The sequence below is a fragment of the Sorex fumeus genome, unplaced genomic scaffold (genome assembly GCF_029834395.1).
Source record: "Sorex fumeus unplaced genomic scaffold, SorFum_2.1 ptg000054l, whole genome shotgun sequence".
Lineage (NCBI taxonomy): Eukaryota > Metazoa > Chordata > Mammalia > Eulipotyphla > Soricidae > Sorex > Sorex fumeus.
Window position 1 is genome coordinate 6,776,235 of NW_026606111.1, and position 14,718 is coordinate 6,790,952.

A 14,718-nucleotide genomic window follows, 5' to 3' on the forward strand; every position below is an offset into this window, starting at 1 on the left:
AAATCTCGGAACCTAGCAGGTTTTGGCAAGAAATCCCTCCAGATTTAATAGTTGAAATTTCGGAATTTCAAAATCACGCGGCCACTACTGCAGCCATGTGGCATCTTATGTTATTCATAATCAATAGTAGAAAACAAATTGTCTACTATTGCCTTTTCAGCAGATCTGAGCGTTGAGGTAAAATCCCAAATAATAATGGTGGGTGTGGTGTCGAAATGTTGAGTGTAATCAAAGTATAGATAGAGAAATTTGGAAATCATCTGCCCCACAGGTTGGGGAAGGGTGTGGGATGGGGGTATACTGGGGATTTTGGTGGTGGTAGTGGGCGTTGGTGAAGGTACGGGTGTTTCATTGTATGACCGAGACTTAAACCCGAAAGCTTTGTAACTGCTTTCACGGTGATTCAATAAATACAATTATAAAAAATGGGGAAAAAAAGTAAGGCGGAGTTCATGCACAATTCAATCAGCCTAATCAGTGGCTGAATAAATAGCAGTACTTCTACATTTAAAAAAAAAAACTTTTTCTAATTTTTTTTAAAAGTCTTCATTTCCAGTCCCTTGAGGAAAAATAATTTCCAATTTGTGAAGATTATGTAAGGGGAAAATTCTAGACTTGGACAGAGGCATATATCTGAGATTTCCAACGTAAATGTAATCCAAGGCCCTCCATACAATTAAATCTTATTTGAGGAAATAAAATATAAATAAAACAAAAAAAACAAAGAAAGAAAGAGAAATAAAGTTCTCTAAAATCCATTAGCCTTTTGGGGGGTAGGGGGATACACCTGGCAGTGCTTAGGGCTTGCTCCTGGCTATGTGTTCAGGAGTCACTCCTAGCGGTGCTCCAGAGACCATTATGAGGCGGTGGAGAGCAAAACAAGATTGGCCTCATGCAAGACGAGCACCATACCCACTGTATTATCTCTCTGGCCCAAGCTCACTAACTTTACATTAGTATTGATTTTCATTGTATAAATAAAAAGCTGTGACTAGGGGAGCTGGAGCAATACCACAGCGGGTAGGGCATTTGCCTTGCACGTGGCCGACCCGGGTTCGATTACCAGCATCCAATATGGTCCCCCACCACCAGGAGTAATTCCTGAGTGCATGAGCCAGGAGTAATCCCTGTGCGTCGCTGGGTGTGACCCAAAAATCAAAAAAAAAGAAGAAAAAAAAAGCTGTGACTAAAATTTCAGATAACACCAAGGAAACTGCAAAGAGGTTAAAGTAAAGGATATTATGGCTTTTGAGTCAGGAACTGGCTCAGTGGTAGAGCACCTGACTTGCATGTGAGATGGATTCCATCCCTGGCACCAGGGAGACAGACAGACACACACACACACACACACTAACACACATACACTCTCACACTCTCACACTAAAACACATACATATACACATACCTCACACTCACACACGCACACATACACACATACTCTCACACTCACATTCACACACACTCAAACACATAGACACACAGAGGCATCATGTAAGATGACTTCTCTTGCAGAAAATCGTATCACGTAGCATTTTAAAAAATTAAATAATCATCTCAAACCACCAGGAAAATATTTTGACTTTAATTCTAACCAAGAAATACATTCATGTATGGTTAAAGTCTTATAAAATTTTTAAAAAAATACAACATTGTATGTCTGAAACTGTATTGTCAAAAACTTCATAGACCATGGTGCCAATATAAAAATTCAATATATGGCGACTCGTGAGGGGCAGCTACTAGACACAACATACAATGTTTTGTTTTATTTTTCAAAGCCAAGATCATAAAATTAAATTTTAAAGATGCAGTCTCCCTGACAACCTTTCAAAATATTAAACAATCTGTAAATTGTGATTTCAACGCCACATTTTCTTTTTAAATTGTTTTCTAATGGTTTCTGGCTTTTCCCCCACCCAAAACAAATAAACGTAAAGCAAGGCTGGAGAGCTGACACAGCAGTTAAGGTGCTGCTTACATGATGGTTACACGATGGATCAGCCCAGATTTGATGTCTGGCACCTTATATGGTTCCCCTAAAAACTGTTAGAAATGATCCCTGAGGGGCTGGAGAGATAGCGCAGCAGGTAAGGTGTTTGCCTTGCACGCAGCTGACCCTGGTTCGATTCCCAGCATCCCATATGGTCTCCTAAGCACTGTCAGGAGTAATTCCTGAGTGCAGAGCCAGGAGTAACCCCTGAGCATCGCCGGGTGTGACCCCAAAATAAAAATAAATAAATAAAATAAATTAAAAAAAAAAAGAAAAGAAATGATCCCTGAGTGCAGAACTAGGAATAAGTCCTGAACACTGCCTGGTGTGGCCCAATTCTCCCCTCAAAACAAAACAACAACAAAAACAAAAAAATGGATGGGGAAAAATGTTAAACTATCAAAACTACCACTATCTTAAGAAAAAAAGAAATAGTTGCTCCTGAGGTTAGAGAGGAAGAACAGGAGTGAAAGCATTCGCCTTGCACATGGCTAACCCCAGCTTTATCCCCGGCAATACCAGGAGTGCCCCCCATCCAAGCACTGCCATTTTGGCCACCTAAACCACAAAAAAACAAAAGAAAACAAAAATTCAAAAGCCAGTACCATCCTGGGGCTGGGGAGATAACAAGAGCAAAGCACATGTGCCAAGTCCCAAGTTTGATCTTTGGCATCTCATGGCCCCTGACAGCAGGTGTGGTGACTATAACTAAATAGATCAAAGGTCTATAAAGTCTATATTATGTAACTTCTAAAGGAAAATAATTATGTCCTTGTGTTGGGCAAAGATTTCTCTGAGTGTGGTGCTGGGGATAACACGTGATCACCCTCTCCACCTCTGGGCCACAAAGATTTCAGAGTTGCGATTCCCTCCCTCCCAAAGATAACAAACCTTACGAAAATGAAACTCCTCCTTAAATTATATTGTAGAAATAAAGCGAAAGAGGAAAAAATTGCACATTACATACCTAATAAAGGATATATATCCAGAAATCCAAAATTTGCAAAGAATTCTAAGAACCCCTCATTAAAAAAAAATTGATTTTTTTTGCTTTTGGTTTTGAGCCCACACCTGGCAGGTGCTTACTCCTGACTTTGTGCTCTCCTGGAACGTTCAGGAGACCACAAGTGGTGCCGGGGATAGAACCCGAATCAAAGCAGGAGAGATAGTACAGCGAGTGGGGCATAGAGACAGCACAGCAGGTAGGACTCTTCCCTTGCATATGACTGATCCAGGCTCAATCCCCACATCCCACAGGGTCCTCTGAGCACCAACGGAAATAATTTCTGAGTACATAACCAGTAGTAACCCCTGAGCACTGCCACATGTGGCCCAAACATAAATAAATAAAACATAAATAAAAATACAACGGGGTGAGGTGTTCGCCTTGCATGTGCCTGGCCTGGTTTTGATTCCCAGCACCCTCTATGGTCCCCGGAATCCACCAGGAGTGATTCCTTAGTGCAGATCCAGGGGTAAGCCCTGAGCACTTAACAAAAATAAAAAAAGAAGCTGGGTCAGCCTCATGCAAGGCAAGTGTCCTGCCTCTCCAGCCCCGAACTCAGATTTCTTCCACCTACACAGGTGCTGGTTTACAGCACAATATTTGGATTGTGGGCCACAGTAAAAATAAACAATTTTCTTCCAGAAAGTTCAATTACAGAAACTCCTCTTAGCTTCTCTCCCCTTCCCTAAGGGGGTCCAAGGACTTTTTGCTCCAGGGGTGTCTCTAAGGGCCCCTCCATCTCAGAAGGGATTGGGAGGAAGGCCCCCTGGCCCTCGCTAGCTCTGCCTCTCGCACGCCCTCCCTGAGCACCCCAGTCACTCAGGTCTCCTACCAACCTGGAGAGTGTGAAAGACATGGAACTGGCTGGGCAGTTTTCAAAGGGGCTTGTCCCTTAAAATGGAAATCAGCCGGGACCCCCAAGAGGTGCTGGAACCCCAGAGAGGGCTCTTTAAAATGCCAGCGAGGAAGTTGCAGAAGCGAGGGGGAATGTACAAGCCGCCAGTTGGTTCTCCTTTCATGAAGGTTTTCTGGCTGCCTGCCAAGGGCTAGACAGGGCTGAGCCAGGGGCTTCAAGAAGTAAGAAAAGACTCAGACCTTAACCATTGTTAGGGAAACAGAAGGAAAACGGACAATCACAATGCACTGCTAGCGAGATGTTATGGGCTCAAGGAGGGAGTTTGTGGGGAGAGAGACAGAGGGAGGCTAGAAGGAGAGATTCTGCAGTTTAGGAAATGTATTTTAAAGCAAAAAAAAATTCTCCACATTGTTGTATGGCTTCCTATAGCAATGAGAACATTGGGGCCAGAGAGATTGTACAGTCGGGAGGCTGCCTGCCTTGCACATAGTCAACTCTGGTTCGACTCCTGCATTGTGGTCCCCTAATCCTGCTCTGGAGAGGTTCCTGAGCACAGAGCCCGGAGTAAGCCTTCAGCACTGCCAGCTGTGGCCCAAACCCTCCATCCCACTCCCAAGAAACAGAATTACAGCCAAATGTGTTCTCTGCAAAGCCACTTGCATCGCATCCTGGTTCTTCTGCCAGGCTGGGTTCTGGTCCCCCTCCCGCCCCCAAGGCCACCTGTCTCCTCCCCACTCCTCACTCCACCTGGCCTTCTGCTTCCACTCTGCAGCTGCCACTCCCAGCTGCCTGGTGCCACCCCTCTCCTTCACAACCCCTGCACCTTCTTAACAGCATCTGTCACTCCTGGAAATGATCTTTCTCCTCGCTTTAGGTTTACCTTCTTGTCTGTTTGATTCGGTTTCTCTCACAAATGTTAAATACAATGAAGGAAGTGGCATGAAGCCAACAACTCTCTTTGACTAGATTAGCAGCCCATGAATGAGGGCGAATACTCTGAGAATCAGGAGGCAATCCCTGAGGATTTGACAGGGACAACAACACAATCAGATGGTCACTTCCCAAGATGGAGTCCCTGGAGTGGGGTATCGTGGAGACAGTGAACGAACCCACAGCAAGCCATCGTGGCTGAAACGTGATTTGGAAGGGGGCTAGAGTGATAGTATATTGGGTACAGCACTGGTTTGCACGCTGCCCACCTGAGTTCAATCCCCGATACATAGTCAGGAGTAATTCCTGAGTGCAGAGCCAGGAGTAATTCCTGAGCATCGCTGCATGTGGTCCCAAAACAAACATAATTTGGGGGCCTGGGGATATGGTGTCAAGTGAGCACATGGCACATGCCTGGCAAGTCTGAGGACCCAAACTCGCCTCCTGCCCTGCTGCCTGTCTGCCCCCCACACCCCCAGGCAGAGTGCTGCCAGCTGTGGGCCCCAGTCCCACCACCGCTGGGGTGGCCCTATTGTTTTACAAGGGTGTAGAGCAACCACTGAGTTACATCCTTGGCCCTGGGTTTTTCATTTTTTTGTTTGGGGGGGGTTGCTTTTCTTTTTTCTTTTCTTCAATGCTGGGATTTGAACCCAGAGCCTCGCCCATGCAGAGCAGCTGCTCTAGTTCTGAGCTAGCTACTTCCCCAGCTTCCCACACTTCTTTTTGATTGATTTTGGTCTGCTAGGAATTGCACCCAGGCCTCACAAATGCCAGGTAAATGCTACACCACTGAGCCACATCTCTGGTTTTCAGTAATACCAACAACATGTTCTAATTTACCAATACTCCTGCACGAAGGGGGAAATATTCTTGTAAACTTGTTTTCCTGGTTGGGAGGGGGGTCATCCTTGGTGCCTCTTGGAGACGATTACTCCCAGTTCAGTGCTTGGAGGCCAGTGATGACTGTGTCTAAAGGTCCAGGTGGTGCTAGGGATTGAGACCATGGCTTGAGTTTGTCAACTATGTGCTCAGGCCCTTAAAGCCATATTTCTGCCCAAGGGAAAAAACTTTGGTTTTGTTGTTGTTTAAAATCATTTTGAGAGCAATAATAATAATAAAATAAAATTAACATTCTGAATAAAAAAGTAATGTGGAGTTCATGCCCAATTTAATCAATGGCTGAATAAATAGCAGTACTCCTACATTATGAAAAAAAATTTTTTTAAATTAAAAAAAAATAAAATCATTTTGAGAGCAACTTAGGTTGATTTTAGGTAATCGTCTATTTCACACAAAATAAACCAAGCTGATGTTTTCCCCAGAGGTTCTCAGGAAGAGAAACCAAATCAGCTCCCTGGACAATGTAAGTCGGGAGAGAAAAATCCGTTTATCTTGGGTGTCACAGCAGAACCAGGAAAGCCCTGTCACATGGGAGCTTTAAAGGCTTTCCCAGAAGAGGGAGAATAAAAAGGGCTGCTTTCTTCCCCCTGAAAGCCAAGGACTACAAGAAGAATAAAACAGGTAGTGGAGGGGAGAAAAAAAGAAAAAGAGAATCAAGAAAAAAGGAGCAGGCAAAGGGCCAGGGAGAGCTCAGGGCACTGGGGCAGATGCTTTGACAAAGAAGAACGGAGTTCCATTTCCAGAATGGTGTGCTTACTAGCACACCACAGGGTGGACCCCTATCCCGAGCCGCTGTCTAAGCAGAGCAGGAAAGAGTTGGCTGTGGTAGGTTGGGAAATCATGGAAATCATGACAGCTACAATCATATGGGTACCAGGCATGGCTTAGATAGGGTCAGGTCAGACAATCTCATGGAGGGGAAAAGGGATCTTTCTTTCTTTCTTTCTTTCTTTCTTTCTTTCTTTCTTTCTTGTAAATAATGTAGGAGTACTGCTATTTGTTCAGCCATTGATTAAGCTGATTGAATTGGGCATGAACTCCAAGCTACTTTTTCCTTTTAATTGTATCACCGTGAGATGATTTAATTGTATCACCGTGAGTTACAAAGCTTTCATGTTTGAGATTCATCATACAATGATGGAACACCCATTCCTCCACCAGTGCACATTTTCCACCAGCTACATCCCAGTCCTCACCCTGCCTCTATGGCAGACAATTTCCCCAATACTCTCTAATTTGGGGCATTATGTTCTGCTTGAAATTTCCCACCACCATTCAAGCTTACCTGCCAGTGGCAGACACCAGATCATTTATTTTCCATTGTTCATTTTGAGTATCATGAGAGTTTGCACAACCACGATTGTAAATGTGAATTTCTAGACTGTAAATGATTGGGTTCCAGAGACATCTCTGTATGGCACTAAACTATTTTGGGATTCAATTGGGAGTCTCCGGGCCAGGGCTGTTGGTGCTCTAAGATGGAGCCCAGAGGCAAATTGTGGGCATGACAGCCAGTTGGCTGGGCGGGCGGGGACCCAGGCGGGACAGCCCAGGTCCTCTGCTACCATGCGGCCCAGAGATTCAGTCCTGGAGAAAAGGGATCTTTCAAACTCAGCAATAATCCGTATCCAGAACCCCAGAACTAGCCCATGCCTCCTCTTCTCATACTAAAATGGGAGTGATTTTTGGAAAAAGCAGAGACTCAGGAGTCTATTCCATCCCATTTTGAACCACTGAGACTTTTTTTGAAACAGTAAAGGGGCCAGACAGTAAAGGCAGGGAGACGGGCAGAGAGGAAGGCGTTCATCTTGTATGCAGCCAAGCCCGCCCAGTTTGATCCCCAGTACACATGGTCCCCTGAGCACCACCAGGGGTCAGCCCTGAACAGAGCCTGACTGCTTGGGGATGGTCCCAAATCCCTCAAATAAAACAAACTCTCTAAATACGTGTAGTCAAACAAGCACGTGACGAAGGTGTGACTATCTGTACCTCCACCTATTCCCGTGCTTCTGTGACACTTTATTTCCAGGGCCAGAAGCAAACCCGAGAGATTCGCTAGAGCCAGCCCTGGAGTCCGCTAGGCAGAAACTTGTCCTTTTTTGTCAACTCAGCCCTTTCCTAGCCCTGATTCACCTTGTGGTTTGTGATATGACTACAGAGAAGTCCCCTGTGACTCTGGGCCACGGTTTCATTATCAGAATGCTAGCCTACACTTACTCTCAGGAACAAACAGATGAAATCACTAATAATTTAGTGAATTCGTCTCCAGAAACAATCAGATGAATTCACTCATAATATTTTAAGCAGGGAAAAAAAAGAACTCGGCTGGAGATAGTTACTGGGCGGGCCAATCCTGGCTGCAGACCTGTCACTGTGTATGGTTCACTGAGCACCACCAAATGATTCCTGAGCAGAGAGACAGGACTAGCCTCTGAGCACTGCAGGGGTAGCCCAAAACCCACCTTCCCCACCCCACCAAAAACAAAACAAAACAAACTGAGCTTGCACATTTATAGATTAGGTTGCTCAAGTTATCGGCTCTTCACCTATGGGGAAGTATCACGTGCTGACCTTGAACTTGCCGTGTCTCCAGTGGTGACCACCTAAACTCACTTCCCTCAGGGCTGCTGAGAGCACACAGGCCAGTTTGGAAACAAGAGCGTGCTGAGCTGGACTACAGGGGGTGAGCTGCTTATCTAGATGGTTCCCCTACAACCTGGGAGGGTCTCTGGGGAGAATCAATTTCTCTTTCTGCTTCAGTGTGATCTCCTAAGGCCCAGGGCACTATCCCAGTGGATTTCAGTACCTGCCATGGAAGCTTTTTAGACATGAGTCCCAATCCCCAGCTGGTTTGGCTCTGCTCTCTGCAAGGCCCAGTGCAACCAAGGCTTTCCAGCCATCCAGCAGTGAGGTGAGCGAGCGTCTCTAAGAGGGAGTGACCCCAATCACCCTCACAACAGCAAAGGGAACAAAGTGAAAAAATACCTCTTCAGACACAACTAACCTCCAAAACAGCATGATGCCACAGCCAAAGCTTTCCAGGTAGATTGGTCCAGGTGACAAGTTCTCAGGTTGGGGGCGGGCAGACTCCCCTTTCTGCCTGAAGCTATACCTGCCCCTGACCCCACATCGAAACAGTGCAGTCTACAACTGAATCAAGCTGCCAAGCCAAACTGCTCCAGCTCTATACCTCCAAATTCCATTGTAATGTCAGCCAGCAGGATCACAGAAATGTGGTGGGAAAGTTGCATAGAAGGCCACCAAGCTCAACAACACAGAGAGGGTCGGCTGGCCCTATTGTGAGATATGACAATTATCACAAATTGCCTCTATGTTTTGACAATTCCAGTTGCCTTTGTGTTGTAGCAAATAATAAGAAACAAATTTGTGCCTGCAAGGGGGCAGACTGGGGTGGTGGGTGGGAAAACGAGGGACACTGGCGGAGGGAAGGTCACACCAGTGGTGGAATTGGTGTTGGAACACTGAATGCCTGATGCAACGGTGAATCATGTGTTTTAATAATAATCTTTCTAAATGAATAAAATAAAAACTTTTATCTTTAAGAAAATCTATTCTGGCAGGGGGGGAAGTCTACTAAGGGACCAGAGAGATAGTATAGCAGGAAAAGTGGTTGCTTTGCATGCGGGCAGCTCAGGGTCGGTCCCTGGTGCCCCATATAGTCACTTGACCACTGAATGCTGAGTCAGAAATAATCCCTGAGCATCACTGGGCTGTAGCCCCCAAACAAATCTGTTTGATGAGTTTTTACATTAGTTTCCTTCTTACTACACTCAGGGGTCTGGAGAGGGGGTGGGGTCCCGCCCAGCAGTACTGGAAACCACTCCCAGCTCTGTGCTCAGGGATTGAGTCTGGTAGTGTTTGGGGGATCATGAGGTGTGGGATTGGGGGAAGGGGAGGAGGGCGGTTGTTGAACAGGAACATACAAGGCAAGTGCCTTAAAGTCCAGAGTAATCTCTCAGCCCCTTCCTAGTACATGAAGTCACAGTAATAATACAGTGGGGGTCGGAGCTTGCCTTGCACAAGAACCCCAATACCTGGGCACACCTACCAGGAGTGATCCTGAGCACTGCCAGGTTTGACCCCAAACAAAAATAAATAAGAGCACAGGCACAGTACTTTACCACAGATTAAATCCGGAGCTCTAAAAATAATCATTCTTGGGGCTGGAGAGATAGCACAGCACATCAGGTTCTTGCTTTGCATGCATCCAACCTGTGTTCCATCCCTGGCACCAGGTATGGTTCCCCGAGCTGTGCCAGGAGTGACCCCTGAGCACCAAGCGAGGAGTAAGTACGATGAATATATGGCCCTTCCAAAATTAAAATAAATTAAAAATAATCATTATCTTTCAGCACAAATGTTTCTGATGGCTTTATTGCCTGCTTTTCTCTCTGGAGTTTTATCTGGAGCTGAGAATTGAAGGTAGGATGCTCTTCATCTCTGATTAACAATCCTAAAAGGGTGGGTTGAAAGGTGCCTGAATAGAACTAAAGTGCCTGAGAACAGTCGTGTTATTAATGAATCAAACCTGAAGGGGAAGCCAGAGAAATACAGGCTGTCTGTCCTTTGCTGCACTAGCATTCTGAAACTTAGCACGATGTGGTAAAACTTGTAAGACCCTGGACCAGAAGTTCCTTAGAAGACAAAGGGAAATGAAAATCACACCGACTGCCTTCAGTCTTTTGCACAGAGCTGCTGCCAAATTGCAGCTTACCTAGTCAAGCTAGTCAGAGCTGCATTCTCCCTGCCTCGGGAAATTACTGGACCTGATGGAAAAAAAGCTCAGGTCCCTACTGAGCACAGCCACTAACCCACAGCCCCAGGAAGGTGGGAAGGGACAGGGATCCTAAGAGAAAGGCCAGGCTCCTGGTTCAAAGGGCAGCTTCACCAGCTTTCCTTGTAGTCAACAGGGTCCGCCCTCCTCCACATTCCAGTCCTCGGGTTTGATAGTGGGCAAATAAAAAAAAAACACTCACCAAAAATAACAGAGGGTTATCACGCCACATAGGCCCAGAGCCCAGCAGAAATAGGGATGACCTTTGATGGCACCTGGAAGTCAGAGGGAGGAGAGCAAGTCCCAAGTCCCTACCACTCATTCTCCCGCCCCCTCATTCTGACTCCAGGGCGGTATCAGGGGCCTGTCAGTCCTCCTGAGAACCACAGGGAGAGGAGGCTCGCTGCTAATGGACAAAGTGAAGGTTCTCAGTGAGACGCTGCTCCCGGGCCTAGGCCCCCAGAAGCAGAGCTGTAATCAAGAAGACTTCTGGGGTCAGAGCACCTAGCCACAGCCGGCCCTTGTGCTAAAGGAGCGATTTTACTTACCGGGAAGCACATAGACATTTGTTGCTCCTCTGTCACATAAATACACTTCTGATATTTATTTACCGTTCCACACTGATTCCTGAGCAGAGTGGAGGAGCTTACAGCGGAAGAACAAATAATGGGACCTGAGCGATAATACAGCACTTGCCTTGCACCGGGTCCACCCAGGTTCCATCCCAGGCATCCCACAGCCCCCCCCCCCCCCCCCCAACATGCCTGCCAGGAACGATCCCTGAGTGCAGACAGGAGTAAGCCCTGAGGGGCTGGAGCAATAGCACAGCGGGTAGGGCGTTTGCCTTGCATGCGGCCAACTCGGGTTCGATTCCCAGCATCCCATATGGTCCCCCGAGCACTGCCAGGAGTGATTCCTGAGTGTAAAGCCAGGAGTGACCCCTGAGCATCGCCAGGTGTGACCCAAAAAGCCAAAAAAAAAAAACCCACAGGAGTAAGCCCAGAGCACGGCTGGGTGTGCCCCACCCCCAACCCCTCCGCCTCTAAAAAACACGCAAACAAAAGGACAAATGACTATCAGGTTGCCTTTAGCTTAGGCCCGGTGAAAGCACCCTAGAGGGGGGTCTTGGGGAAGTTCTTCACTCAGGAATTCCCACCCCTCCCACCCACCATTAACTTCACTAACATTTCAAGTCCTAACAGTTAAAAAAGATTTAAAGTGCTCCCCCAACTAAGGGAGACAGGTCCTGTGCTTTTTTTTTTTTTTACAGGAACCTCTCAGGCCTCCAGGGCAATATATCAAGTCTCTTTCCATCCACCAGCTCTTTACTTTCTTTGCTCTCTCTGGAATTTCACACGTGAGCAATTGCATGTCTTACCACTTCAAATACCTTGCAAATGCATCCCCATTCAGAATCTCTCAGGAGCCTCCAAAGAATCTAGGCGGAGCTAGCCAACGCCATTTGAATAATAATGAGGCAACTGAAGGATTTAATTATCAAAGGTGGCCCAGGAGAATCCAACAAAAGAGTTAAAAGCCTTTATCTGCAAAAATGTGGCCACAGGTTCCACGATGGGACCAATTACTGGGACGCTAGGCGAGAGGCAGACAGGTACACACACCCGCGTAAGCAAACAGGGAATTCGCTCTGAAAAGCGGGGCCTGGGGAAGCAGCCCGCGACTCAAAGCTCAGTTCACTTTCTGACCACTGAAAGGAGCACCCGCCGGCCAGAAAATAATGCACACTGCCCGCCCGAGAGGGGCTGTGCGTTGGCAATGGAAAGTAAGTTCAATGAAATCTGTTTGAATGCCATCAGCTTCCTCCAAAACCAAGTCACAAAGACACTCTCAGCCCTCACACAAGGCTTCATCCACAAGTCCTGGTTTAAATTGCCTCCAACTGACCTTTCCAGTGACCTTACAGTACAGGACCTAGGTTTGCAGAAAAAAAAAACAGATGAACCGTTCTGGAACCCTAAAAAAAACTGTCAACTTCCTTGGGCCCCAAGAATTAAATGCAGGAAGCTCCCCCCACCCCCACTCCCTCACCCCCTCCCCCCAGCGGCCGCCGCGCCCCCGGGGCCGAACAATTGCTACATCCCAAGTCTGGAACAGGAAACTGAGTTTGCTTCTCCCGCGGCCCCGGGCCCCTCGGAGCCCCGCGCGCACTCCCACGCCCGCGCTGCGTGGCCCACGGCGTGGCCGGAGCGCAGAGAGGGGCATCCAAATAACCCTCTTGGCAAGCAGCCCAGAAACTCGCGGGCGCTCGGCGACTTCCCATCACCTGGAGCCGGGGGGTGCATGCCCCCCACCCCCACCCCAGGCGATAGGAACGGGGGGAGATGGGAGGGGGGCGCGGGACCTCTCCGGCGATTACTCGGGACAAGACTGACACCCGCAGCTGACGACGACCCTGCCAGTCACGCTGCCGCCCGCTGCTATTTTAGCCAAGACATCTGACCCCGGCTTCCCCCGGCCGCGCGCGGGGAGAGGTCCCCGGGGCGCGCCGGCCGGTCCCGCCCCTCCCCGAGCCCCGAGCCCAGAGCCCAGAGCCGGCGGGGCCAGGGCAGCGGGCAGGGAACGCGGTGGCTCCACCCCAGACTCTCCCCCCGCCCCCCAGCCGCCTGCTCCCGGGGTGCCCCCCCATTCTGCAGCTCCCGGTGGCGCCTCCGACGCCCCTCCTCCTCCCCCACCCCACTCAGTCTGCAACTCTGCTCCGCTGGATCCCCTCCAAGTCGGCGGCCCCGGGCCCCCGGGCCCGGGCGGGAGGCAGGCGCCAAGACCCCCGAAGGGAGGGGAGGGAGGTCCCGGTGCGGGACGAGGACGCGCCGCGCCAAGGTGCGGGGTCCCCCCGGGGTCCCCGGCGCTCACCTCCCTCCTCCGCCCCGCTGTCCGGCTCGGCGTCCGAGGAGTCGGGCCCGTCCCCGTAGTCTGAGAGTCCCACCAGCTCATCCTCGTCGTCATCGTCCTCGTCGTCCGGCTGCGGCTTGCCCACCACCTGGCTCATCGCGCCCACCGGGCCGGGGTCCCGGGGAGGGGCCGAGCCACCGAGCCTGCAGCGGGCCCCCGATCTCGGAACTAGGGGTGAGGTTATTATTATTCCCCCCTCCCCCCCTCGCCTCTGGAGCTCGGCTGGGGTCTCACGTTCCCGGCGGCGGGCGGTGTCCAGGTCCGGGTCCCCGCGCGGTGCCCGGAGCGCCGGGAGCCCCCTTCCCGGCCCGCCCGCCGGCGGAGAATGAGCCTAAGCGCGGCAGTTCCTCCCCGAGGAGGGAGAGAGAGACTGCGTGACCCAAGTCACCTGACACACACTGTCACACACACACACACACACACACACGCACATACAGACACACACACACTCTCTCGCTCTCCCCGCACGGGTGCGCGCGCGCTCTCGGCACCGCGCCTCCGGCTGCAGGGCCGAAGCCGCACTCGCTCGCGCGGTGGGTGGGCTGGGGGCGCCGGAGTCTCCCCAAACGTGCGCCGGGAGCCCCCCAGTGCAGCGCTGCTGCTGCTGCACGTGGTTCCCGCTGGGCGTGGTGAGCCGGAGGGGGGAGGGGGGCTGGCACGCCCCGCGCCCACCGCACGCACCTTCAGAACCCCGCGCCGCCCTCCAGCAACCAATCCGATTTGGGGGCTGCACCCGCAGGAGGCTGCCCCCCCCAATCCCGCTGCGCCCCCTACCCCACCCACCGACCACGACCGGAGCAACCGGGGACGCCCCGGGGATGGCTGGAGCGGCCGCAGTTGCGGAGAACTCCCGGGAAATGCAGGCGGGGGCGCCGTCTCCAAGGCCATTATTATTATTACCTGCCGGTGCGCGCAGGGCGGTGTTTCCCCACCCGGGCCGTCCACACTTCAGGCCTACCCTGATGCGAGTGTTTCTAAAATTGAAAAAAAAAATAATAACACGCCTCGGGGCTGTTGATATTCACCATCATTTAACTCCGCGGCATTTCGGGAAAGGTCTAACAGAGAGGTGGGCGCGCTACGAGATTGTCATCCTGCGTTGCAAAATAAAACGGGTTTTTTTTTGGGTGGTATTTTTTGTTTTGTTTTTTAATTTTTTCCCCCTTGACTTTTCGGCTCAGAGCTGGGACAATTCTCACCTAAGAAGAGCAGCGGTGAGACGGAAACCGACATTCCTCCACCAGCCTTCCAGCACTGGCTCTACTATTCCCACCCTTCTTTGGGTACTGCAAAAAAAAAAAAAAAAAATCACGTGGATGCACTTCCTTCTG

At 49.8% G+C, this 14,718-nt stretch overlaps 1 protein-coding gene across 1 annotated transcript in view; it reads right to left on the reverse strand.

Annotated features, from left to right (window-relative positions):
* RRAGD (Ras related GTP binding D) overlaps window positions 1-13,841 on the reverse strand; it is a 54,407-nt gene extending 40,566 nt beyond the window's left edge. The window contains exon 1 of the mRNA XM_056125051.1: window positions 13,349-13,841. Coding sequence (XP_055981026.1) covers window positions 13,349-13,484 — 136 coding nt within the window. The 5' untranslated portion in view covers window positions 13,485-13,841. The remainder of the gene's footprint in view (window positions 1-13,348) is intronic.
* Window positions 13,842-14,718: the final 877 nt, after the last annotated feature.